Consider the following 24,982-nt stretch of genomic DNA (forward strand, 5'->3'; position numbering starts at 1 on the left):
AAATGAAAACAGCACGGAATTGGAACTGGCATAAGAACCTCGGCAGAAAGAAGGTGGGCAGCTGTGGGCGGCTGGTGCAGCCTTAGGAAGGCCAGAACAGAGGATGACTAGAAACATGAGACCTCAAGAGGAGGAAAGAGGATCCAGGCTAGTGGGATAATCAGGAATGTGTGTGTGACAATTTTCACACCTTCCTGTGATGATGTAAAACAGAGGAAGTTTTCTCTGGGGCCACATAGGAGTGGCTATGGCCCAGAAAAGATTGAGGTTGCCCCACATTCCATGTTCCACCATGGTGACAGCTTTGTGGTTTGTAGTTGCTTTTGTTTGGATCAGTTGGTTGGTTTTTGTTTTTGTTTTGATGGTTTGGTTTTTGTTTGTTTTGAGTCAGAGATTTTTCTATGCAGCTTTGCTAGCTTGGAACTCACCATATAGACCAGGCTGGCCTCAAACTCCAAGAGATCCACCTGCCTCTGCCTCCCAGGTACTGGGATTAAAGGGGTGCAAGACCATACCCAGCATTCATCATTTTTTTAATATAGTAGCAGGACAAAGTCATAAGTCAAAACTTCAAAGGCCTCAGATGCTATTTGATGACATTCTTAGTTTTCAGGGTTAACAAAAGTTAGTGATCTATTAATTCATCCCAAAAGATTTTACCTGATAGTCAGAAAGGTATCAAGTCAGACCCAAAGGCGAATAATGAATAGCTATCTAGGGGGCTAAAGAGAGCCGAAGACACACTGTAATTAAGCACCAGACCTGCAACATTCCAACTTCTCCACAGTCACGTAAGTTCCCATCAGTTCATCAGCCTCGTAGAAGGTTCAATGTGTGAACTTCTTTCCAGGAACTTCAGTTCACACTTGTCACTTGTCCATCTCTCACAGTCACTCCCTGGTATATTTTGTATATACCTAGGGAGAAAACTCAAGAATTAGGCTTCCAACCCACCTCCTGCAGAGAGCCAGCTTTCTGTTTCTGCTACCAATGCGCTGTCTCTTGAAGTAACCTTTCTGGGAGCTTTCCTGCCTCTCCTTTGCTGTGAGGCTGAAGGATAGTTTTCCTTTGGTTTGGATGCTGCAGTCACAAGAAGGTAATTTGTGAAGAATGCAAAAGAAACCAGAGTTGAGAGAGTCTACTGGAGCCGGGCAGGTTGTCAGCCAGGAATCCACATGTTTGAAAGCTTGATGTGCGTGAGGGCTTGGGTTTGATCCCCAGTACCCCAGAAAGAGAGGGGTGAGCTAAAGCCCAGACTCACTCTGCTGGGATAGCTCATGCCTCCTGGTCCTTCCCTGAAGAAGCTGTGGAGTATCTTGTCTCCCTCACAGCAGAGGATAGTCCCTTGTTCTTAGATACAATGAACAGCTGCCAGGACTTAGGGGGTGGGATGTGTGTGGACACCGTCTAGTTCGCTAGCTGACCTCAGGGCAGCCCATTCCTGCTAGCAAAGGAAAGGCAAAATGGATTATGCCTCAGGGGCAGTCTGTGGGGATGCTTACAAAGTCCTGGCTGTAGAATAAATTTTTGTTTTGTGTTCTTAGTGACTCTCCTTTGTCGTATGTCAAACACAGAGTGTGCCCTACATTTCCTAGGGACTCATCATTAGAGTCTACCAGCGGAGAGATCTGGTTAAAAATAAGCTACATTGTTCTGGGCACCTGATTTCCTCACCAAACCCGTCTTTTCCAGCTATTCCTACATCTCTTTTTAAAAAGTGATGCCTCGTACTCCAGTATTTCCCTGGCTATGTTTTTCTTCCCCCTGCCTACTGTAATGTCGCTGTTTTGCTGGTATAATCATAATTGCTTAAAGATGGGGATATGTTCTGAGAAACATACAGTAGATGATTTTTTTCTTGTTTATTTGTCATTGTGAAACTTTAGAGAATGCACTATACAAACCAAGAAAGCTCTGGAATCTGTAAGAGGATCTTACGGAACCAACATCACATATTAGATATATTGGGCTGACCAAAATGTCATTATGACACTCACAACTGTTCCTTGAAAAATGTCTTTATGAGGTGTGTGTGTGTGTGTGTGTGTGTGTGTGTGTGTGTGTGTGTGTGTTAGTTTTGGTGGGTTTTTGTTGTTGTTGGTTTAGTTGGTTTTTCAAGACAGGATTTTTCTGTGTAGCCCTGGCTGTTCTGGAACTCACTCTGTAGACCAGGCTGGCCTCGAACTCAGATCTACCTCCGAGTGCTGGGATTAAAGGCATGCGCCACCGCCACCTCGCCAGGTTTTCTATATAAAACTGTGAGTCTCCTTTTCACTTTGTTCTTCTGATTCCTCGTTCTCACTGAGTAGTCTCTCACCTTACCTAAAGTCTGGAGAGCACTTACATTCCTTGGGAATAAAACAAGATTCAGACAGGAATCCCAAATCTAAAGAGAGAGTAAGCTGGTACTTTATAACTCTGCTTCTGTCAAATTGTACTGCGCTCCCCTGAGCCTCTGAGTCCTTAGCATGCCTGGATTTCAGAACAGCCTTATATTCAACTATGAAGAACAATGGGGCTGTAATACATGGAAAGGGAGGGGCCAGGTAAAGTTACAGAGGACCTTGCTGACCACAGGGGGGCACTGTGTCTCCATGGGTGAACTGGAACATGGCAGGACAAAATAGGGTCAATCTAGGACAGCAAAGCCTCCCACCTCCCCCGGTTCCTGCAGACCATTTTTCTCCTACCTTAGATTTCTGGAGGAGCAGAAACATCTGTAGTTGTATGCGAATACAGGTACACTTAAGTGAAATGTGTTCCCAGTTGTGAAAGTTACTCTGCTGACAGTATGACCTTTGTCGGCAGATACCAAGCAAAGATCTGTCTTCCCTTCCATAATACACAAGAGCAGCTATACCCGTAAAGGCTGGTCGAGGCCTTAGTTCTTCGCCTTTTCCTCGTGTTTTGCTAAGAGCCCAGTGATTATAGCCATGCTCTGTTTTTCTTCAGTGTGGCATTTCAGCGATCTTGGTTGTCTGGCCCAACCTCCATCTAGCAGCCAACTCTGACCCCCTTCCTGACACTAGCCGACAACATCTAAACAGGATTAAGGGTTGGGCCATGGTTCAGTAGTAGAGTACTTGCCTATCATGTACAAGGTCCTGGGTTCAATCCCCAGCCCAAGAAAGAAAAGGAACAAAACATCAGCATCAAGGACATAAGCCTGTCTCAGTACCATGTCTAAATGTGAGCATTTGATGCCAAGTGGCTCAGTCTGCCAGTCAATGTCATTGAGAAAATGGTGCAAGTGAGGTCTCCCTAAAGCAAACTTTAATAACCCCATAATTTTCTATCCACATTGTTCCTTCAGACACTTCTATAAGGTACTTTCTCATTTTTACTTGTTTGCGTGCGTGTGCGCGCGCGCGCGCGCGTGTGTGTGTGTGTGTGTGTGTGTGTGTGTGTGTGTGTGTGTGGTGTGCTCCTAAGTGTTTAAGTATATGTATGCACACCCACACGTGAAGGCCAGAGGTGGACTTGGAGTGTGTTCATCCATCACTCTACACCTAATTTTTGGAGACTGGGTGTTGTCCAGCACAACCCTCTAAATCAAACAGCCGCCATCGCCACGCCTGTTTGCAAAAGATCCTCATAGCTGGGCGTGTTGACACACAGGAAGGAAGCGGGGTCACCGGACCCCCACCTGAGAATCCAGCCACTCCTCCCAACCATTTCTGCACCGATTCCATGAGCCCTTGGGGTCTCAGAGAGGAGCTACAGTATAGGGCCTGGGAGACGAAGAGGGAGCCCCATCTGAAGAGCAATGGGGAGTCATCGCCGATGCTGGGTGCGGACCTTCCAGTGTGCCTGCCTGCCGTAGGTCACCCACAGTCTCTAAGCTTAGTTGGTTTCCCAGGGTGAACTTTGGTTTGTCATTGGGACCTCATAAGGAGGGGCTAGACTTTTGCTTAGTTCCAAACCCTCAGGAAGAAAATTCTCCCAACACTAGGTCCCAACTGAAATGGGACCCACTGATTGGTTAGACAGGCCAGGGAGTGAGCACCCAAGTGTCCTCCTGTCTCTGCCTCCCAGCACTGGGATTACAGGTGCACAATCAAACCCAGCCTTTCCCCTGTGTGCCAGGGATCCGAACACAGGTCTTCATGGCTGCCCAAGGACTTTACCTTCTGAGCCGTCTCCCCAGCCCCTCCTCCTTTCAGCTCAAGAGCGAAAGAATCAACCTACAACAGCTACAAGACATCTGAATCTCCACTGGTCATTACTCATATTTGTTTAACAGGCTCTTGGAGAACTATGCATAGTTTAGCTACCAGATCCCCTGGATTCCACCAGTGAATAAAATCCTCAAAGGAAGTTCACTTTTACTGTGTCTTTCTTGAGTCTTCCAAATGCCTAGTGCCCTTGGAGGCTAGAAGAGGGCGTTCGATCCCCTGAAACTAGAATTACGGATGGTTGTGAGCTGCCATGTGGGTGCTGGGAATAGAACCCAGGTCCTCTGGAAGAGCAGCCGGTGCTCTTAACCACTGAGTCATCTCTTCAGTCCCCTCAGTCAGCTTTCTTAAAGAGCATGATATTGATGACATCTCTGAAGTCCTAATCTTTCTCTTTAACGACCCACAAACAATAAGGACGTCTTCAACAGTCCCCCTCTCCCAAACATAAAAATATTAATAGAAAGACCAGTATCGTTTTCTTGGATCCCAGGATCACATTGCGTGAAGTGTTTATGCTCCACAAGCCATCTCCCTGGTTATAGCACTTTAAGGGGTAGCAAGGCGAGGACAGGAAGGGGGCAGGCCGCAGGCACATTCAGACCAGGATTAATAACGGTGCTCAGTTTCCTCTACAGTTTTATTGTCACAGCAGAAGTCGTGGGAGACAGGAGGTCACGCTCTACACCTAACAGTGTGGTCGGAGCCCGAGGCAGCCCTTCCCACCCTTATGCCGAGCCCCAAGCAGTCTGACCTAAGCTCTCTCTCTCTCCCCTAGTCCCACTCTGACAGCTACCAGAGTTAGTGCAGTCACAGGGCCCAGGCCCCGCTCTACGGCCCCAGCTCCTACCCTTCCACCACGGCTCTTACTCACTGTCCGCCAATGCCCTTCGAGCTTTCCTTTCACATGCTGGACACTTCGGTCACATTTTAAGGACCACTGACCCACCAGCAGCCCCCCCCCTTCCCCCCCCCGAGAGACGTTCATGTAGGCCCATTGCCTTCAGAGGCCCGAAGAGTCAAGGCAAAGCCACTGTCAGCTTTGGGGGATGGAGCGCCCCATCTCCCACCCTTACACACACACACACACACACACACACACACACACACACACACACACACACCAACTCTCCTACCCTTGCAGATATGGGATGAGGGGAGGGAGCGGTGGAGACCCTGTGGCAGCTACAACCGCGAATTATTTCCTCACCTCCAGACACCTAGGTCAGGGAGAGAAGACACAAGACTTCTCAACACCGAAATGGGAGAGGGGATAATTTAGGGGGCCTGGATCTCTAAGAGATATTAGGACATCTCTCCTAAGAGATAAAGGAAATCACAGGTTAAAGGTCAAGATGAGGGTAGCAATAAAGATCAAGGTCATCTCCCTGCATGATCTGCCCATTCTCCTTGCTTACTCTGGCCCAATGCCCCGATACACCTCTCAGGTTAGTGCTGCAGGAGGTGAGGGCTGGGTCCCCACACCAGGGAGGGCGGTGAGGGTCATTCAACAGGAGACTTCCATGGTGTGCCCCGGCGGTCCAGAAGGGAGAGTCCCAGACTCGCTGCTCTGGGACAGGGTGCGTGAGCGGGACCGACCGCCATCAATGGACGCTGCGCTGGTCAGAGATGCTGTCCGAGACCGAGAGAGGCGAGTCATGCAGGATGAGGCCACTGTGGAAACAGAATGATAGGCCGGCCCTCAGTGATGCATGGGGAAGGGAGCTGGTAACTTCAAGTTTAGGCGAAGATAAAAGTGATAACTGGGGCTAGAGAGTCAGCGAGCTTGACTGGTAAGAAAATGTGAGTCCAAGAGTCAACCTAAAATGGGTCTACCCTCATCGCGACCATCCTTTTCCCTTCTTCACAGTAGCGTCTGTCCCAATACTCACTGTAGCCCATGCCTTGCAGGAAGTACTTGAAAGCCTCCGTCAGCTTGCCTGGCTGTGGGCATAAGACCAGGGGAGAGGGGAGTCAGGGAGATATCGTTAGACACCATGAAAGCTCAAGGCCACAGCAGTGGCAAAGGGCACAGATCAGGGACACGAATAATTCACCCCATTTCCCCATCCCATAGTTGGCAGGGTACTCACCTGAGTCAGCTGCGGCTGACCTCCGGAATCAGCCATCTGCTCAGGAAAGAGCCACCCAGAAAAGAAGGACACACAGACATATCAGATGACCCATGCAGAGGCAAAGGGGCTCTTTGCCACCAGCGTCCTCAGCTGGTCACTTTGTTCTTTTCTTTGGTGAGCCATCCTGAACCCTCAAGGCTTAGAGGCCGGTTCATTTAGAGTATGTATGGCCCTGGATAGGGGGCCAGGAGGCAAGCAAGGCTTAGAGCAGGACTACTAACCTTGAGGAACGAGGTCTGTGTGGGGTCCAGTTTTGAATTACATTCCACCTGGAATAAGTAGGAGGCTGGGTGAATGAGCTCGCCCTCCCCACAGCCCTTGCCCTCCAAGGGACCCCGTTCTTTTCCCTTTCTCTGTCAGCCTGCCCCCCCCCCGCCCCGACCCGATTACTTCTTAATAGAAATAAAAACTCCTAAAGTTGCTCCTCCTGTCCCAGAGTTTGCCCCTTGGCAAGATCGGCTCCTGACCCCAACGTTCCCTCACTGCCCCGAAAGTCACTACTGACCACGGCATCTTCATGAGGGGCTTGGTCTCCTACCACCAGCATCACAGGGCACCTAGAGGCACGGGATCGGGGAGGAGACAGTGAGTCCGGCCCCTCCTCCCCCACCACTTCCCAGAGGAGCAGCTGGAGAGATGTTCGGCTCCAAGGAGGAACCAGCCACCTTTCTCCAGCCGACTCGGCAAGAGGGTCCAAAGGGGAAGGCCCAAAGGGAGGCAACTCACTACACAGAAGGGGGTCAGAGACAGCTAAGTTCTCTACAAAGGTTAAGGGGTGCTGCTACCCAGGGACAGGGCAAAGCTGTATCTACCAACGTCTTACTTGAGGGTCGTCTCACCACCTCGCTCGAAGTTCAGGTCTCGGCGGCTGGAGAGGGTTCAAAGAGATGCTGTTTTTGGCGGGCCATGCTGTCTATCTAGATAAGCTACCCGCTCCATAGAAAGCCATCTCCCTGTTTTTATAGTCAACTGTTGCTGGTGAAAAGTGGATACCGGGGCAGGGGTTGCAGCTTGGTGGTGGAGTACCTGCGTAACATCTATCCACAAGGCACCGGGTTTGATCCCCCTCAGCTAAAATGGGGGAGAGGAGACCACAGAAGCTGGCAGGCACATGCCAAAAGCACATCACCAATAATCACTTGTGCCCTAGATCTTTGGTCAGAGGCAGCTCAGGGTGAGGAAGGGCACAAGAATGAGAGGTCTGGGGCCGGAGAGATGGCTCAGTGGTTAAGAGCACTGGCTGCCTTTCCAGAGGACCCAGGTTCAATTCCCAGCACCCACATGGCAGCTCACATCTGTCTGTAATTTAGTTCCAGGGAATCTGACACCCCCACACCAATGCACATAGAATAATATGTAAAAAAAAAAAAAAAAAAAAAAAAAAGTGCAAGATCCCCTTACTCCTGCCCTGCACACTGCACACGACCCTCTCTCCACTCCCATCTCTCCGTGTGCACACAGCCCACTCACTTGTTGTAACTGTTCCAATACAGCTCAATGTTCTCCAGGTTAGGTGCATGCGTGATGATATTTCTGTACTTTTGTATCAACTCAGAATTTCCAGAAAGTTCTTCCTGAAGCACAGAAGAGACGAAGCAGGGTTGGAAAAGGAAGCCAACAATGGCCGAAACTACCCTCACACCCCAGAGCCTAGCCCAGCGAAGGAAGCCACCCGCAAGGCATGCAGGTCCCTGCTGGTCACCCACCTCTACTTCTCCCGCCTTCCACAACCACTGACCTGGCTGAAAAGATGTCCAAGAATCATCTCCGGAATGGAAGAGGTGAGGCCTGTCAACTGCAGGGCAGGAGAACAAGTTCAGCATATTGTGGGGGAAGAGACCTGGGCAAAGCAACACAGCTTTATTTCTGTACCCCACTCTGCCCTCCCTCGAGGTCCGAATCTGTCCGGTTACAGTGGCAGTGTCATCCCAGGACAGTCCCCACCCTAGATGTCAGAACAAAGTCCCCTCCAAACCTTGTGGGCTGCCCAATCCATCCAGCCCTTGGCATTGGGATCAATGTTGATGAGAACAAGACCTTCAACTGTGTCCGGGTGGGTCAGCTAAGGGATAACAGGAAGGAGATCAGAAGCAGACACTCCTTTGTCTCTGCTTCACTGAGCCCCACCTACCCCCACCCTCCACCCCACCCCCCACCCCCGGACTCCTAAATGACATATACTCTCTACCCTGTTCCCTATTTCCTTCCAAAACACTGGAATTCCAGGAATGTGGACCATGCCTACAATATTCTCTCCAATATGGGGTACCTCCACTCCCCAGTCTGGCAATTTTTGCTTCTTACAGCATATCGTGACAGAATGTAGGCTCCAGCTCCAACACCAACTCCAATTATTGTCGAGAAACTGTAGAAGGGAAATGTAGGCGTCACAGGCTCTGGCAGCCAAAATCTGTCCCAGCCCAATCTCTTCAAACTCCTCACCATCCTTCCTGAGGTCATAGCCACAAAAGAGGACAGCAAAAGCCTTTCCCTTTGGGGAAGTAAAAAAGAAAGGCCCCACGAATGCCTGGTACTTAGTGTAGATCCCTGAAGCCTAGGCTCAGCTTCCTCTTGGAGAACTAGTGTCTTGAAAAGAAACACATCTCTTCCTACACACACACACACAGCTTATTCATTCTCAACTCTCGGAAATGAGTTCAAACTTGTTCTCAGCCCTGATTCCACAGAGGAACGGGAGCTATGGATTTTAAAGCAAAATATGAAACAGGTGTGATGTTAGTGAACTGGAAGAATGGAGGAGACAGGCAAGGAAGTAAACCAGAGTCACTGAGAACCAGGGTGCCCAGGAAAAGCTAAGCCAAGAAAAGATCCCAGGAATCAGGCTGGCAAGATGGCTTAGAAGTCAAGAGCACTTGGATGCTCCTGCAGAGGACCCAGACTGGACTTCCAGCTCCTACGTGGTAGCTCACAAGAATCTCTATCTTAAGTTCCAGGGGCTCCAATACTCTCTTCTGGCCCCTGTGGGCTCCATGCATACATGTGGCAATGCACACATATAGGTAAGCAAACACTCATACACATAAAATAAAAATAAATAAATCTGAGAGAGAAAGAGAACACCCAGAAATCAGTATCTTCTTCTGCAGGCCAGAGGGCCCTTGTGAGTCTGATCTTCCGTCTCTCTCTGTCTTACACACCGGGCTGCCGGTGGACAAATGTGACTAAGGAAGGACAGGAACGGGGACCAAGACAGGTCTATCTCGTTCCTCGGGGATGAGACACCTGGAACCTCTTCTTGCCTAACTTCCAGATCAGAGAGAGAAGCTGCCCCCCACCCTTCATCCTCTTTCTCTCGCTTAGTAGTGAGACTGCTCTGATAGTTCCAGTCAACATTCCAAGACCACTGCCCTTCCTCCTAACGACCAAGGTGAAAAGCACAGAAGAGGAAGGATATACTGAGACCAAAGTTAGCCCAGGAACCATGGTGACCACATTCTAAGGGCTTCCTTAGGCTGAAAAGAAAACTGGCTTGAAGGACTCCCGGGGCCTCTCACTTTAAGTACTGAAGGATGCAAGGAATCATGTCTGCAAGCTGGTCCAGAGACGGGTACTGGTACCTAGAAAAGAGAGAAATGTTGAGGTTACCAAGCTGCCCTCATATACCTCTTCCTTGGAGTAAGCTCCATATCCTCTGCCAGCGTCTTCTCTGCCTCCTCCAGAGTGCACTATACACTCCCTTTCACCCCCCCCACACACCCCTGCTTATGAAAAGGGGTAAGGAACTAGTTCTTACCCCAAAGGGAACACAGGAGCCCCCTCTTCCATTCCAGGGGCATCCACATGAACCCGCACAAAGTTCTGGATGATCTCTTGCATATCCCCGAATTGAAACAGTGGCTGGAAGCAAGATTTATCTAAAGAGAATCCACATCCCCCCAACAACAAAATCAGAAGTGAAAAAGTATCCTCATGCCAGAGCCCATCCCCTTGCGTTGATGCCAGCTAAAGCGGAGGAGAAATTCTCTCTGGTGTGTCACCGGGCTCCCTGGCTGGCCATACTGACGACCGCCCCCCAGACACACTGGGTTTCCCCACTCCCCTGCCTCTTCCCAGAAAGAAAGAGAAGAAACGAAGGTCTTACAGTTGAGTCCTACATCATGGTAGGTGAATATCGCTGGGCGTTTGGGTTTAGGGGTGCCATACACGGTAAAGGTGACAGAGCCGTAAGGTGTCTCCACAGAGTGAGTCTGTAAGAGAAAAGGTCACCATCAGGGAGAACATATACTGAAAATTTCCAAAAAGGGGGAGGCAGAAAGAAGAAGTGAAGAATTGGCTAAACACAGAATCGATGGGTTCTTAGGAAACCACGACAGTGGAACTGGGTTGGAGGGTAGAAAGTAATGGAAGACTGCAGATTAAGGAACTCAAAGGAGAGAAAAGGGGAAGAGAAAGGTGGGGAGTGGGGGCGGAGGAGTGGAAAGAGCCAGACTGGGGCCCTCTCAATACTGGGGGAGAGAAGAGCTCACCCTCCCGCCCTGGCCCTCGCCCCACAGTTACCTGTCCCTGGTCCAGGAGGATTCGGGCAGCTAACTCAGCCTCCTGGAGAGACACACACAGACACACACCACGGAGAATCACAAGTGGAGAGAGACACAACGAGGTGGGCAAAGAGAGACCAACAGAAACCAGACACAGAAGATGGACAGGAACGAGACAGGAGAGGATGGAGGTTAGTGACAAGCCAGGTCTGGGCTCCCGTTTACAATGTCTAGGACAAGAGACGACGATGGCAGGAGATGGATAAAGGAGGGACGGATGTGCGTTAGCCTGAGCGCCGTGGGCCTGGGGAAGCCGGAGGCTTACGGGGGATTTTCCAGAGTGTGGGACAGAGGCAGGGAAGTCAAAAGGTCACCATTAACCTTGGCAGTTTCAGGCGTTTGTCCTGGCAACAGTGGCTTCTCCTCGGTGATCTGCACCTCCTGCAGCTCTGCCATGGTGCCCTGGCAGGATTAAGAAAACCATAAACCAGCCAGACAGTGGTGGTGCACGCCTTTAATTCTACCACGTTTAGGAGGCAGGCAGAGCTCTGTGAGTTCAAGGCTAGCCTGATCTATAGAATGGGTTTCAGGACAGCCAGGGCTAGAGAAAGAAACCCTGTCTCAAAAAATAAAAAAAGAAGAAGAAGAAAGAAAGAAAGAAAGAAAGAAAGAAAGAAAGAAAGAAAGAAAGAAAGAAAGAAAGAAAGAAAGAAAGAAAACAATAAGACTGGAAGGCTGATCAACCTCACTCCTCCTCTCTATTCTCCCAGACCAGGTCAACACGGGGTGCAGAGACAGAGAGCTTTTCTGGCTCCCCTCCCCCACTCCCAGGATAACCAGGAGGGCTGCAAAAGACGACAGAATCAGGAGAGCACAGCTCTTCAGACTTCCAGGCCCCACGGCTGCCCCTCCACCTCTAACACTCACACCCTGGGACGATCCTCCCTCTTGAATATCCCACAACACCCTGTCCTATCCTGGAGGGGAACACTAGGGTGGGGAAGAAATGGGGCTCCAGTTTCTTAAGCTATATTTAGGGGACACCCCACACTCCCTGTCATAGCTCACTGACTGGGTACACTGTAAATGTACCAAGGGATCGGGCAGTGAGCGCTCACAATTGACTATGACCTTCAACTATAGCTCCAATGTCAGCATCTCAAGAGGCTAAAAATGACCAAGGCAATGACCAACTGGAAGTACTCAACAGAGGGACACAGATATCCAATCCAACCAAAGTCTCCCTTCCTCTAGCGACTCAAAAGTCTCCCTTCCAAAGTACAGGATAAGGGGCGTACATCAACCCTGGAAGGTCTACAGGGCACCGGAGCACCTGTACAGACTTGCAAAGAAAGAAGCCGGCAGTTTGGGGGTGTGGGTGGGGTCAATTTACTGAGCTCCTATTGGCTGGGCGCGGTGAGACTAGAGGTCAGGGTTCTTAGTCATGACTCTGGGGTCCGAGAAAACATAGGAATAAGGTGAATGACATGGGAGATAGATTGGCTCTTTTAGGGACATACCGACACAGCCAAGACCCAGACTCCCAGGGTCACTAACCCTAATCTCGACTGAGTCCAGAGAACACGTCCTCTCTAAGCTTCAATCAATACAAGCTGGAGAGGCATGCGGGGCAACACGAGCAGGTCCGCGCCGGTGACATGGCGACAGCATGACTGTGTCAGAACCTCTGGGTCCTACCCTGCTGCCACGACCATGTGACCTTGTCCGGTCGGTTACGACTCAGTTTTTGACAGCTCTCAGTTGATAAGTAGGTAGTAGAGAATGACGTTTTCCTCCACCATTTAAAAACAAACAAGCTTCATGCCTTCATCTCTCTCTTTCCTCCACCCAGTCTAATTGGAGGTCTAGTGGAGAAAACGGAGGGGGAATCGGGCGGTCCCGTAACCTCCGGGCTTCCCCGATTGCACATGCCAGCCGGGAAAGGATGGGTAGGACTTGTGACTGGCCGCTCCCAGAACCCGAAACCTGTCCCCATGAGTCCCCGGCGGCCGGTCCTCCTCCGGACCAACACCCTCGCACGGCCGACACGTAGCGCCCAGGACCCGGGACACCATCTCCAGCGCGTCCCAAACACGTCCTGCACTTTGCAGCGCCTCCGCCTTGGTGCGCAGCAGCGGAGCGCCTCTCTCGGCCAGCCCCTTCCCCGGACCCGCAGCCCGGGGACCAAGGACCACAATGCCCACCCTCGGGGCCGGCGCCTTCCCAGCCCGGCGGCGCGCTTGCCCCTCCCCCTACCTGCTGCAGCCGCCGCGGTCGCTGCCACCTTCACTTGCCTTTGACTTAGGTCCGCCCTAAGCTTTGGTTCCCCACAGACCCGCCCCGGGCCCGCCCCTGGGCCATCTCCCTGTAGATCCGCCCCGACCCCCATAAACACGCGGGGGTACCTCGCCCAGGCCGCTCGGGGAGGGGCGAGAGGGGGAGGCTCGGGAACACACTGCGGGGATGCTCGTAGGCTCTCCTCCGGTTGCTCCCCACCACCTCGAGCCGGGTGAAGTGGGTTGTGCGTGGGGACCCCATAAGCCTCCAAAGGACCTCCACGCCCACCTCAGCGGCGCCCCCTACTGTGACCTGGCTCTGCCAGGCTCACTTTTGGCTCTCTTCCTAGCCCCCCAGATTGAGTGGCGGCGACGGATCGAGCCGGGAGGCCAACCCAAGGTGCCCACGTCCCACGGTTTCAGCTCCGCCCGCCCGGAAGCAGAGAGCTAGGTCAAGGAAGGGGGAGGTGGGCGAGGGCCATCGCTCAGACCCGGTCTCCGGGCAGGTAGGGGCAGTGGTGCCAGCGAGTCTGGGGACAGGGCGTCGAGGGCGCAGGAATTCCGAGCGCATGGGGTGCTGGTACCTCCTCAGTCGAGTCCCGCCGCCTGCTCTCCGGCCGCTCTGTGAGAAGTTGGACAACAAGCAGGGGCGGGCGGGGGGGGGGGTGTGGAAATGCTGGGGGCCGCTATAAATAGAGGGTGAACGAAGGAGGGGGAAGATGATGGCCAACGGCGACTCCCGGGTCAAGGCCCCAACGCGGGAGGGGGGAAGGGAGGGGCGTAGGGGAGGGGCCGGGGACCCCCCAAGGGCTCTGACTCCCGTGTAAACAGGCGCGGAGGCGGAGCTAACCCTGCAGGGGTGGAGTAAGGGTTTGGGGAGGACTAGATGTCCTGGGCTGAGACCCAAGAGACCCTGTGGCCGAGGCGCTAACCCCTCCCAGTCCAACCCCGAAAAGGAGGGCGAGATCTGCTCAGAAAGACTGAGCGGTAGTTCCCCGTGGCAGATGTCTCTCTCCTGAGTTCCTGTCTCCAGGGCCGACTCTCGTGCCTAGGTGGGTTTACCATCCTATCCTAGACTTCCACAAGATTCACATCTGAGACAATCCTCCCTTGTGCTCTTTAAAGGAAGGCTTGCTGGAGTGGAATAGTTGACGGCTGTGGAGACTGAAAGTTGTGTTGGGCAACCAGATTGAATTTCCCCACATGGCCTCGTTCTCGCACCCCTGCTCCCAGGATCAACCCTACCCCATCCCCCTTCAGCCTAGTTCCAGACTTGCCATTTCGGGGGCTGGGCGCCAGGCCAGTTGAAAACAATGTCCAATGGAACAGGAGCTGCCAACTGCAACACCAGCACAGACTGCTCCCCCTAAGACCCCAAAACTGCCCTCCCCCCTGCCTGGGAACTACCCTCACCACCCACAGCCCCCCTCCCCAAGGAACATCAATGCCCCTTTCATCCCCACTTGGCAGGGTCTGTTGGAAAGAAGGAAAGGCCAAGAGGGAGGAGGAGGAGACCTGGGTAGGCTCAAATCCAGCTTTCAAAAAAAACAACACCCTAGACCTAAAGAGCTTCCTATATCCCCCAAACGGAGCCTCAAGTTTTCATCTGTTCTTTTCTCCTGCTCCCTTCGTAAGTATTGCCCTAGAAACTGGCACAGAAACTCGGCACTAGCTTTCTGCCTAGCCCCAGCGTGCAGGTTTCATGCTCTCCCAGACAAGAGAATGCTGGAACGGAGATCAGAGCGCCAGATGCGTAAGATAAGAAATAACTGGACAGCCCTGGTGGCAGGTAGAGATCAGGAGAACCTGGACCCAGCACTTCAGCCTGCAGGTTTCTTTCACGTGTCTAATGTAGACGTACTTGGAGAGGGGGAGGGATAGACTGGAAGGTTCCAGCATCTAAATTCGTCTCTGGGTCAGGATGACTCAGGGGGAACCTGATAAGGGGCAGACACAGGGGCTTGGGGAGGGCAGAAGGTGGGGAATTTCCACTGAGATCTGTTACTCCCTAGACCTAGGGGTCTCTAGGCAGTTCCTGATGACCCAAAGAAGGCTGGTTCTGTTCTGCCTCAGTGTTTTTTACCACCAGGGTAGGTTCAAGACAGACCTGAGTGCAAGTGTCCTGACACGGACATTATCTGGGCCAAAAGTAGTTTGGAACTACGCTTTCAGCTGAGTGACAATTTCAACCACATGCAGTATGCAAACCACTGGATAGATGAAATTTTAAAAACTGGTATGCTTTGGTCAGTGTTGTGATCCAGTGATTAAGGAAGCATATAAATATAGAAAAGGCTGGAGAGGTGGCTCAGTGGTTAAGAGCACTGACTGCTCTTCTAGAGGACCCAGGTTCAATTCCTAGCACCCACATGGTAACTCACAACTATCTGTAGTTCTAATTCCAGGAGATCTGACACCCTCACACAGACATTCAGGCAAAATATCAATGCATATAAAATAAAAATAAATAAATCATTTAAAAAAAAAAGGAAGAAAAGGCTAGAGAAAATAGTCTGTAAGATCAGTGTACAGAGAACAAGTCTTATGGCAGGCCATCACTACTCTCCACTGGGAGAGAAGAGCTTTTCATTTCCCCAGGATGATTTTAGTAAGCCCTGATGTAGAAAGAACAAATTAGAAATTAAGAAATACTTAAAAGTAATTTTTTACCGTAACCTGACAATCATATGTGCCTTTGCAAGGCGTATTATTTAGTGTTCACACTTAATCGTGTGTGTACCAAAAGATTTCAGGGCCTCTAGCATTACATCTGAAATCCCCAACCCCAGGAGGCCAGAGCCCACAGGGCTAGAGCCATATGTTTCTATAATTCAGAAGAAAGGGGTTTTGTTGTTAGGGTGAACCACCCAGATGAGAAATGGGATACTTGAGTGGGAGAAAAGGGCCGTTTTCTCCAGGCAGAGAGCAGAAGAGAAAGTATAGGCAGAAATGCAAGAGCTACCCTGCGGAGCCTGAGTGGTAGTATGTGTGATCCCAATGCTGTATTGTTGTTCTTAACTATACAGCCGTGGGAACTGAAATTTCCCAGAAATATTCATGACTTGCCCATGGCCACCAGCTGGTGACACATCTAGGATGTGAATCCCACCAGATTCGTTCCCCTCCAGGGACTGTTCTCCCTCCACCAGGTAGCCTCTTGAGTGTATAACTGTTATGCCATTGGGGCCCCAGCTGAGAGCAATGTTAGTGAGAGGTGGATGACACTTGGTGAGATAGACTAGGGCCAAGTTGCATCCTTGAATGCTAGGCAAAAAGATTTGGCAGTAAGAACCATAGATTAGGCTTTTCGGAGAAGATGTTTTATGTTTATTTAGGTGTCTGAGAGAGTGTATACATGTGAGTGCAATGCCCATGAAAGAGATATCGGGTCCCTCTGGAGCTGGAATCACTGGCAGTTGTTAGCTGCCTGAGATGGATACTGGAAATTTAACCCAGGTCCTCTGCAAGGGCATTATGTGTTCCTAACCACTGACACATCTCTTCAGTCCTGACTGTTCTTGAGTCATAGCATAGCTGTTCTGTGAGACGGTGTCGTGATATATTGTGTACCCTAATAAACTTGCTTGGGGGTTGGAGGACAGTGCCAGCCACTAGGTTAGACATAGAGGTCAGGCAGTGGTGGCACACACCCTTAATCCTCGCTCGGGAGGCAGAGATCTGTCTGGATCTCTGTAAGTTCAAGGCCACACTGGGAACAGAGCCAGGCATGTTGTGGCATACACCTTTAATCCCAGCATTTGAGATCTCATATCTTTGCTTGGGAAGGACACAAGCCTTTAATCCCAGGAAGTAATATGGCAGGACACAGAAAGGTATACAAGGCATGAGGAAACGGGAACTCACGCTCTTGAAGCTGAGGATTTTGTAGAGGTAAGAACATGGCTGGCTTGTTCTGTTTCTCTGATCTTTCAGCTTTCACCCCCACCCATATCTGGCTCTGGGTTTTTTATTATAAGACCTTTTAAGATTCGTGTTACAAGACAGGGTATCAGGTATTCCTCAAACTAGCCATGTGTCTAAGACTGGCCTTGAACTCATCTTCCTGCCTGTGCCTCCAGAGTTCTGTGATTACAGGCATGTGTCACTGTACTCAGGTGTCATAATCTGCTCTTGAGCAGGAATAGTGTATAGAAAATCCTGTGTGGGGAACATTACTCTAACGGGAAAAGAGTAATAGAGCCAGTTTGTGGAGTAGAAATGAGCAAAGTATTGGATTTGGAAAAGTGGTCATTTGGAAGCCTCAGGTAAGAGGCCCAGATAATCCTCAAGATGTGAAGTAAAAGGACTTGGATCAGGCTGGAGAGATGGCTCAGCAGTCAAGAGCCCTGGAAGCTCTTCCAGAGGTCCTGAGTTCAATTTCCAGCACCCACATGGCAGCTCTTGACTGTCTGTAAACTTAGTTCCAGGGTATCTGATGCCTTTCTGATATCCTCTTCTGGACCCCCTGGGCATGACCCATACTTGAATCATAGACATACATGCAGGCATGTCAGGGGCAAGGACAGAATCTCTAGTTAGTGGAAAAATACAGACCCCCGATAAGACAGGGAACTAGATCATCTTACAGTCAGGTTGCCTAGCAACAGAACATTGAGTCAGAGCCCTTGACCCTCTCACCCTGTAAACATCCTATACAAACATCCTGTTAGCTTGCCCCACCTTATGCAGATGGCAGCTTCTTGCTTCCCCCCACCCTGCAGGAACTATATAAACCCTTCTGGACGGAAATAAAGTTGCACCTTGATCAGAATCTAGACTTGGTGTGTTTTCCTTTGTATCTCCTGTCCCTACATTCCCTCCTTAGGGTGGTTGAGAACCCGTTGAAGCCCTGCAGGCAGTACACCTGTACACATAAAATGAATTTGAAAAAGACTTGAATAAGGATGCAAGAATGGGAATGGAAAGGATTATTTATTTATTTATTTATTTATTTATTTATTTATTTATTTATTTAATAGACCAGACTGGCCTCAAACTCAGATCAACCTGCCTCTACTTCCCAAATGCTGAGACTAAAGGCATGTGCTGCCAACCCAACCCAACCCACCCTCACCCCCGACGACAATAATGAAGTTATAAGATTACAAACTGTTTAAAGGAATTAGGACCTGATTATCTAAGACAAGAAAGGGACCAATCTGCAATGGGATCCCTGAAGCTCATCTCTTACAGGGCTTTTGCCCAGAAAAGAACCATTAAGGGACACTTGGGAGCGCTCAGAAACTTATCTGGGAGATTTTGAGAGTTCCAGACTTGCTCTCTGGTACATTTCACACTACTTTTATATAGGCCTATTATACTCCAGGTCCTCTGCTTTTTCCCTGCTGTGGTTGTTGTTCCACAGCCAGAGGGATTCTGCATGCTGGTCTTTACACCTGGGAGATCAGGCAGGAGGACAATGTTCAACTCAATCCCAGATGCTCCGGTGGCTGGATCTCCCCATAGTGTACATGCTCAACTCCTCCCTCCCAACATGACAGCATTAAGAAGTGGGACTTGGGGTGCTCATGATAAGGTTTCAGGAACTAGATTAGTGCCTTTATAGGCCAAGGGGATTCTACCACGTGAGGGCATAGTGAGGCCAGAACCCATAAGATTAGTAAGCTGGGCGGAAGTGATCAGGGGAGTTTGATCATTTGGAAATGCCAACAGGCTGGCAGCTGGCTCAGTTCAAAGGTCCTGTCTTGCCAGCCATGACCCCACAGCGATCACACAGCTTGAAGCTCTTGCTCATTTCAGTGCTGTGGCTGGACAACCCTGCAGAGGCCAGGACATTGATGTGCCAACCTCTGCTTCTGAGGCCAGAAGGGAAGACAGCAGAGGCAGAAGTGATGTCACGCTACACTGTGACATCACAGTGTTTCTTTTCTGCTGTCTTCACTCATTTTTTTTTCCTCCCTGCTCCCACACCTTCCCCCCAGCCCTCTGGCTCCCACATAGCTGCACACACTTGTATCCAAAAAATCACAGACACCACCTGGGCCCCCAGGTATGCGAAAGGGGGAGGCAGGCAGGGAGGGAGGATTGCTGATGCACGGGAGTTTAAGCTTGCCGGTGGGCTCCGCAGTGGTGGCTGGGGAGGGGAGGCTCCTGCCGGAGCTGCATCAGTGCGATGGAAAGCTGAGGGAGACAGTGGAGAGCAGGGGGGAAGAGGACGATTGTTCCCGGGGCTGCTGCAGTGTGCCATGCTCACCCCTCACCCCCCAGTCCCCTCCTCTACTCTCTGTCCTCCCCACCCCCACGTGCAGCTGGCCATGGCCTCAGAAGCAGAGAAAACGTTCCACCGGTTTGCCGTCTTTGGGGACACATCCAGCAGTGGCACCGAAATTACCAACAAGAACTTCTCCAAACTCTGTAAAGACTGCGGCATCATGGATGGCAAGGCGGTGACCTCCACAGACGTGGACATTGTGTTCAGCAAAGTGAAGTAAGAGGCCGAAGCTGGGGGGTGAGGTGAAAAGGTAGTTGGTCACGGCCCAGTTCTTTTTGCTGTTGTTTTGGGTTTGTTGGTGTTGGTGGTTTTTCGAGACAGGGTCTCTCTGTGTAGCTTTGGAGCCTGTCCTGGAACTTGCTCTGTAGACCAGGCTGGCCTTGAACTCACAGAGATCCGCCTGCCTCTGTCTCCAGAGTGCTGGGATTAAAGCCATGTGCCACTGCCGACCAGCCAGATGGCTCAGTTCTTATGATGGAAGATTCATAAGGAGCATCTGGAAGGTGCCAGCCACTGTCCGGATCCCTATCCTCAAGATTCATTGGCAGGATAAAAGAGGCCATGCCTGACTAAGAAAAAGGTAGATGTTGGGAGGCAATGACTTCACACTCCATGGTTACTGGATTTCTGTCTGACTGGCCAGGGCCAAGAATGCCAGAACCATCAACTTTCAACAGTTTCAAGAGGCGATGAAGGAGCTGGGCCAAAAGCGCTTCAAGGGGAAGAGCCTAGATGAGGCTTTGGAGAATGTTTATAAACTCATGGAAGGCAAGGACCCTGCTACCACCGGTGTTACTGTGAGTAACGTTCTTCACTTTTGTCTGCTCTTTCGGCCTCCCACCCTCCCTCCCTTCCTTCTTGTCTGTCTGTCTTTCTGTCTAGCAGGACCTTACTCTATTAGCTTAGACTAGCCTGGAACTGGCTGTGTAACCCCAGGCTAGTTGTGGACTGAAGATCTTCGTACTTCAGCCTTCCAAGCGCTAGGATTTCAGGTGTGCGCTGCCACACCTGCCTTCAGGATAGCATTCTTCACCTCCAGCCCAGAGCCCCACTTCCCTAGCCTCTACTGCTCCAGTCCCCACTCCGATTCAGGGCCCCAAGTCCTGTCAGCAGTCTAACTCAGGGGACAGACTGAAAAGCCTGTACTGGAAGACTCTAGCACCCTTGCAGTCATTCTGGAGGCGGGAGGACTGGGGCATGGAGAGACTTGCTCCAGGTGCAGCTGGCGGCATTCTTAACCACAGCATAGCTATCTCACTAGTGGGGTTCAGACTCGCTTTCAAGTCTCATGTCTGGTCTAGACGCCTCAGTCTTCCGTAGCTTTGGAGGCACATTAGCACTGGAGGAACTTGGGGCCTGCTCCCCCGACTCCTCCTCCTCCTCCGTACATTAAAGGTTTAATCTCGGACGTCCTGCCTCTCACCCCTCTTCTTCCTAAATTGTTTCCTCTGTACAAATAGTGCTGTGGACTCTGCACGTTGGAGGCAGGGCTTGGGACTGAAGCCCTCTGGCACTGGCTTGATCAGAAGAACTCCTCTGGATACAGAGAAATCCGCTGTCCTTTCCCACAGCAGAACCCTCCTGTTTCAGGAGTAGATGGTTCTGTCAGAGTTCCTGCCCACAGCTGTGTCTGGACCTCAGGAAGCAGCGCCATGTCAGAGGCAGCGCAAGCAATCCCAGCATGTGCCTTAGGGCTCTAAGGACCCCCCAAGCACGTGCCTTAGGGCTCTAAGACCCCCCAGCAGTGCCTTAGGGCTCTAAGATCCCCAGCACATGCCTTAGGGCTCTAAGACCCCCCAGCACGGGCCTTAGGGCTCTAAGACCCCCCCAGCACGTGCCTTAGGGCTCTAAGACCCCAAGCACGTGCCTTAGGGCTCTAAGACTGTAAGTGGGGAAGGGCTGTGATAGCGCAGGAAAAGGAGGAAGGCTCAACCCCCACCCCACCCCCGGCTTGCAGAAAGCAACCACAGTGGGTGGCGTCGACCGGTTGACAGACACCAGTAAGTACACCGGAACCCACAAGGAGCGCTTTGATGAGAGCGGCAAAGGGAAGGGCATCGAAGGTCGGGAAGAGACGGCAGACAACTCGGGCTATGTGAGCGGCTACAAGGGGGCCGGCACCTATGACCAAAAAAACAAGTAGAGAGGAGCCGTCGTCACCTGCTAGTTCCCTGGCCCTGTGTTTTTGACACCAGGACATCTAGGAGATAATAAACCTCGTGTGTGCAGCATCTAGTGAGTTCTGTCTCATGAATGGGAGGACCAGATTGGTCCATAGACAGAGAAGGGGAGAAGAGAAAGCCCAAGGAGCCAGGGTTTTCAGCCATGGACCCTTTCCCTACTGAGCCTCATGCATACTAACCATAACGTAGTCGTCTCCTTGGCAACTGCTCCTGAGAAACAGGACTGGGTAATGCATTTGGAGGTAAGAGTTAAATCAGATGCAGAAGGAAAAACATTTACTTACTGTGTTTACACATCAGTGGCCTCCATTCCTTCTTCCTCCCCAAAGGGAGTCATAGTTCTTGATCTGACATACCATGACCCAAATAATCTCTTAGCAGAGCCTTCAATGTGTCTCCCAACTTGCTCTCTGTTAGAATCCAAGTTTTGTTGGGCGATAGATAAAAACCAGCAAGGGGAGCCTAACACTGTTACAAATCACAAATGTATTTTCTGGCTGGGGAAAAGAGAATCTTTCTGTTTGGTTGGTTGGTTGGCTTGGTTTTTGAGACAGGGTCTCACTGTGAAGCCCTGGCTGTCTTGGAAGCCTGGAACGCTGAATCAGGCTGGCCTTGAACTCACAGAGACACCTGCTAGGGTTGAAGGTCTCCACCTCCACTGTCGTGCCCACAGAACAAAAGACACTTCCAGCTGCCAAGAGCAGTTCTGAAGGATGGTCAGAAGTGGGTGGTCACCAGGACACCAAAAGCAGGCAAGGGAATTAAACCACAATTGAATGCGTTTTTAAACTTTTTATTTGGAGATGGTTACAGATTCACAAGAAGTCAATACAGAAAGGAGTTCCCGAACCTTTTGCCCAGCTTCCCCTCAGGGTTCTTCCACTTTACAGGACTGGAAATTGGGCTGGCCTCATCATCTGCCACCTGAGTGGCACAGACCCTGGAGTCTGGGAAATGTTGGGTAGAGATGAGGGAGGAAAGGGGGACTAAGGGACCTTGGGAAGAACAGAAAAGAGAACTCGAGATGCTGATGGGCCAAGGTGAGAGAAGGACGGAAGGCAGAGGTTGGGGAAAGGTAGGCAGCAAGGCTATGAGTGGTCTGAGCCTAGGGGAAAACAGCCCCAGGCTCCATGGTGAGGGAAGTGGGGGAAGGGTAGGGTATACAGAAGGAGAGATCACAGAGAAGTGCAGACTGGAGACAGAGTCAGGGGATATGAGACCAAAAGGGTCTCAGGGTCGTAGGGAGGTTCCTTTTGCTGGAGAGTGGCAGGAATTATAAAGGAACTGTGGGAGATGGACACTAAAAACAGGGATAGGGAGAAACACTGGAACTGGGTGCCTGTTGCTATGGTGTGAGTTGGGACCTGGGCCTCCATCCAGACGTCGGGATCTGGCCCAGTGGATAGACAGGCTCTGCCAGCTGGACACCCGTCCGCTTCTTGGGTGGGTTTTACTGTCACTGGGGGAGGGAGGCTCGGGGTGGGGGTGGTGAGAAGGTGAAAAGACCCTGAAGCGGGGCGAGGCTCTGCCTCAGAAGTCAGGAAGACATGCAGCCAGATTCCGAGTTTGGGAACAGGCTTTGGGGTGGCGTGTGGAGACCTGTAACGAGGTGGGACTGGTTTGCGAGCTAAGTCCCTAGTAGATGCCAATGATACCTATTGGCTCAGCGTCGTGCTTGCTGGAGCAGAGCAAGTACAGCCTCTGGTTGGTCAGGGTGCTGTTGTAGCTGCAGCTGGTTGGTGGCTGCTTAGAGTCCAGGGTGCAGACTGTAATGGGGAAGGAGTCCTGAGTGAGGGTGCAATATTCATTGTAGTTCTCGCAGAAGCTCTCGCTGTATTCGCAGAACTTTTGGATGTCTTTCCAGGGGGCGTGCACCACATAGTGGATCTTGGGGCAGAACCAGTCCTGTAACCTGCCCCTCACATAGGCCATGAGGCCATTGCAGTACCCGTGGAAACCCTTCGGGTATTTAACCATGGGGTAGTCAATGTGTAAGGTGCGGAAGTTCTTGATGGCCATCTGCATGTTGATGCCTATCACCAGAGTTGGCCGTAAGACGAGCTGGAGGAAAAGGAGCCAGACCACATCCCGTGCCATGCCTTCTGCTGGCAAAGTTACGGTAATTAGGGACACATTCAGCCTAAAGAGACTGTCCACCCTTCCCAGAGCTGCCAGTATTCTCCAACTTTCCCTATAGGCCCCCCCTCATCCTCTAAGAACTGCTCAGGGACACTTACAAATCCTGACACTCCAGAGAGACACCTGCTCAAGGCCACCCCTCAGACCAGTCATCTACAGCTCACCCTTTTCTCCCGTGGTTCACCGCTGAGTCTCCGTCTTACCCAGTCCTTGGGCTGGAGCACAGAATCAGAAGTCCAGCTGGTCCTCGGGTGAGAGATGCTGCTGGATGATGCTCCCTGTTTCCAGGCACCCCTATGGTAAATACAGAGGGAACGGAGAACAGAGTGCAGTGGCGTCTCAGACAGCTCTGCAGGAAGAAACTGAAGTCAGGGAGGAGAGTCGGAGGCAGAGCTGTGCCTTGCCTAAGGCCACTTACAGCCTAGAGGTGGGATGAGGCTGAAAAGGTTGCTGGATAAAGACCAGTCTGGAAGGAGGGAGCGTGCCCTGGGTTTAAGAAGCCCTGTGCTACGTGGGTTAGCTGGGTAGGAGGAAAGATACATTACTGTCTGGTCTGCTTTCTGGTGTCCTCAGAACTCTTAGTTCCAACCTCCTGGCCAGAAACCCCTAAGTCCCTGGATCTTCTTTGATGTCTGCTCTGGCCCACTGGTCTTGCTTTCAGCAAAGTGGGAAGGAAAGAACCATCTTGTTGCTGAAGAACAAAGTGTTTACCTTTGATCAAGGGTTCACCAATGTCTCATCCCACTTACAAGCCCCGGGGGCCGTGTGCATGGGCACTTCCCACCGAAATGACAGACTGAGAACAAAGGACCCTCACAAGGACTTCCCACAGTCCTCATCAATTCCCAGCTGATTGTGCCGACACCCTGCACCTATGACTCAGGGCCTATCAGGTCAGAGCCCTGCTAGAAATCTCTGCATGCTGCCTCTGAAGCCTCAAAGTTGGCAGCTTGGCTCTGAGAGCACTACCTGGGACCTGAGAGAATGTGAACCACCTGGCCAGATCAGATTCTTCGTATTGGCTGGTCTGTGGTAGCTTGTCCTGCTGAGAAAAAGGGCTAACAAGTTCCTCAGCTTTTTATCAAATGTCTGCATCTTCATCAAAGTCAATACGCTAGCTCCCAAGAACCTGCTAGGTCTAGCCCCTTTTGTCCCACAGGCCCTTCAGCCTCTTCTCCCTACAGGTCTTCTCCACATTTGCACATTTGGGGGGTTTTATTTGGTGACATGGGTCTCACTATGTAGCCCAGGTTAGCTTCAAATTGATTATCCCCCTGCCTCAGCCTCTTGCGTGCTGGAAACACAGATGTGTATCACCCCATCCAGCTCCTTGGGCTTGCTCT

At 51.2% G+C, this 24,982-nt stretch overlaps 3 protein-coding genes across 12 annotated transcripts; 1 reads left to right on the forward strand and 2 right to left on the reverse strand.

Annotated features, from left to right (window-relative positions):
* Positions 1 to 4,797: 4,797 nt before the first annotated feature.
* On the reverse strand, positions 4,798 to 14,120 carry Ndrg2 (NDRG family member 2). Of its 9 annotated transcripts, none has more exons than XM_006993428.4 (16): positions 13,670 to 14,120; positions 11,191 to 11,271; positions 10,829 to 10,870; positions 10,413 to 10,518; positions 10,065 to 10,185; positions 9,826 to 9,888; positions 8,615 to 8,675; positions 8,286 to 8,372; positions 8,049 to 8,105; positions 7,781 to 7,884; positions 7,134 to 7,178; positions 6,816 to 6,867; positions 6,532 to 6,579; positions 6,269 to 6,304; positions 6,068 to 6,119; positions 4,798 to 5,849 (listed from the first exon to the last, which is right to left on the reverse strand). In XM_006993428.4, the coding sequence occupies exons 2-16, from the start codon at positions 11,263 to 11,265 to the stop codon at positions 5,683 to 5,685; spliced, it is 1,116 nt and encodes a 371-aa protein (XP_006993490.1). In that variant the 5' UTR covers positions 11,266 to 11,271; positions 13,670 to 14,120; the 3' UTR covers positions 4,798 to 5,682. The 9 variants fall into 9 exon arrangements, with proteins under 9 accessions (XP_006993490.1, XP_006993492.1, XP_006993491.1 ...); XM_006993430.4 differs by lacking the exon at positions 13,670 to 14,120 and adding an exon at positions 13,215 to 13,325; XM_006993429.4 differs by lacking the exon at positions 13,670 to 14,120 and adding an exon at positions 13,066 to 13,316.
* Positions 14,121 to 18,960: 4,840 nt separating this feature from the next.
* On the forward strand, positions 18,961 to 21,548 carry Tppp2 (tubulin polymerization promoting protein family member 2). 2 transcript variants are annotated; one of them, XM_006993427.4, is made up of 4 exons: positions 18,961 to 19,095; positions 19,355 to 19,533; positions 19,961 to 20,114; positions 21,275 to 21,548. In XM_006993427.4, exons 2-4 carry the CDS (start codon positions 19,361 to 19,363, stop codon positions 21,458 to 21,460), a joined length of 513 nt encoding a protein of 170 aa, XP_006993489.3. In that variant the 5' UTR covers positions 18,961 to 19,095; positions 19,355 to 19,360; the 3' UTR covers positions 21,461 to 21,548. The 2 variants fall into 2 exon arrangements, with proteins under 2 accessions (XP_006993489.3, XP_076401039.1); XM_076544924.1 differs by having other exon boundaries at positions 18,977 to 19,095; positions 19,314 to 19,533.
* Positions 21,549 to 22,307: 759 nt separating this feature from the next.
* Positions 22,308 to 24,155, reverse strand: Rnase13 (ribonuclease A family member 13 (inactive)). Its single transcript, XM_042284848.2, has 2 exons — positions 23,843 to 24,155; positions 22,308 to 23,605 (listed from the first exon to the last, which is right to left on the reverse strand). The coding sequence occupies exon 2, from the start codon at positions 23,595 to 23,597 to the stop codon at positions 23,136 to 23,138; it is 462 nt and encodes a 153-aa protein (XP_042140782.1). The 5' UTR covers positions 23,598 to 23,605; positions 23,843 to 24,155; the 3' UTR covers positions 22,308 to 23,135.
* Positions 24,156 to 24,982: the final 827 nt, after the last annotated feature.

This window comes from Peromyscus maniculatus, chromosome 9 (assembly GCF_049852395.1).
Source record: "Peromyscus maniculatus bairdii isolate BWxNUB_F1_BW_parent chromosome 9, HU_Pman_BW_mat_3.1, whole genome shotgun sequence".
NCBI classification, from domain to species: domain Eukaryota; kingdom Metazoa; phylum Chordata; class Mammalia; order Rodentia; family Cricetidae; genus Peromyscus; species Peromyscus maniculatus.

Excerpts from the sequence above, each read along its gene's own strand:
- Ndrg2 (XM_006993428.4), bottom strand. The coding sequence starts at position 11,265 with ATGGCAGAGCTGCAGGAGGTGCAGATCACCGAGGAGAAGCCACTGTTG. Across the intron at positions 6,868-7,133 it reads GGTGGTGAGACGACCCTCAA|GTGCCCTGTGATGCTGGTGG; the intron begins GTAAGACGTTGG and ends CCGTGCCTCTAG. Across the intron at positions 5,850-6,067 it reads CCTGCAAGGCATGGGCTACA|TGGCCTCATCCTGCATGACT; the intron begins GTGAGTATTGGG and ends CTGTTTCCACAG.
- Rnase13 (XM_042284848.2), bottom strand. The coding sequence starts at position 23,597 with ATGGCACGGGATGTGGTCTGGCTCCTTTTCCTCCAGCTCGTCTTACGG.
- Tppp2 (XM_006993427.4), top strand. The coding sequence starts at position 19,361 with ATGGCCTCAGAAGCAGAGAAAACGTTCCACCGGTTTGCCGTCTTTGGG. Across the intron at positions 19,534-19,960 it reads ATTGTGTTCAGCAAAGTGAA|GGCCAAGAATGCCAGAACCA; the intron begins GTAAGAGGCCGA and ends CTGACTGGCCAG. Across the intron at positions 20,115-21,274 it reads CTGCTACCACCGGTGTTACT|AAAGCAACCACAGTGGGTGG; the intron begins GTGAGTAACGTT and ends CCCGGCTTGCAG.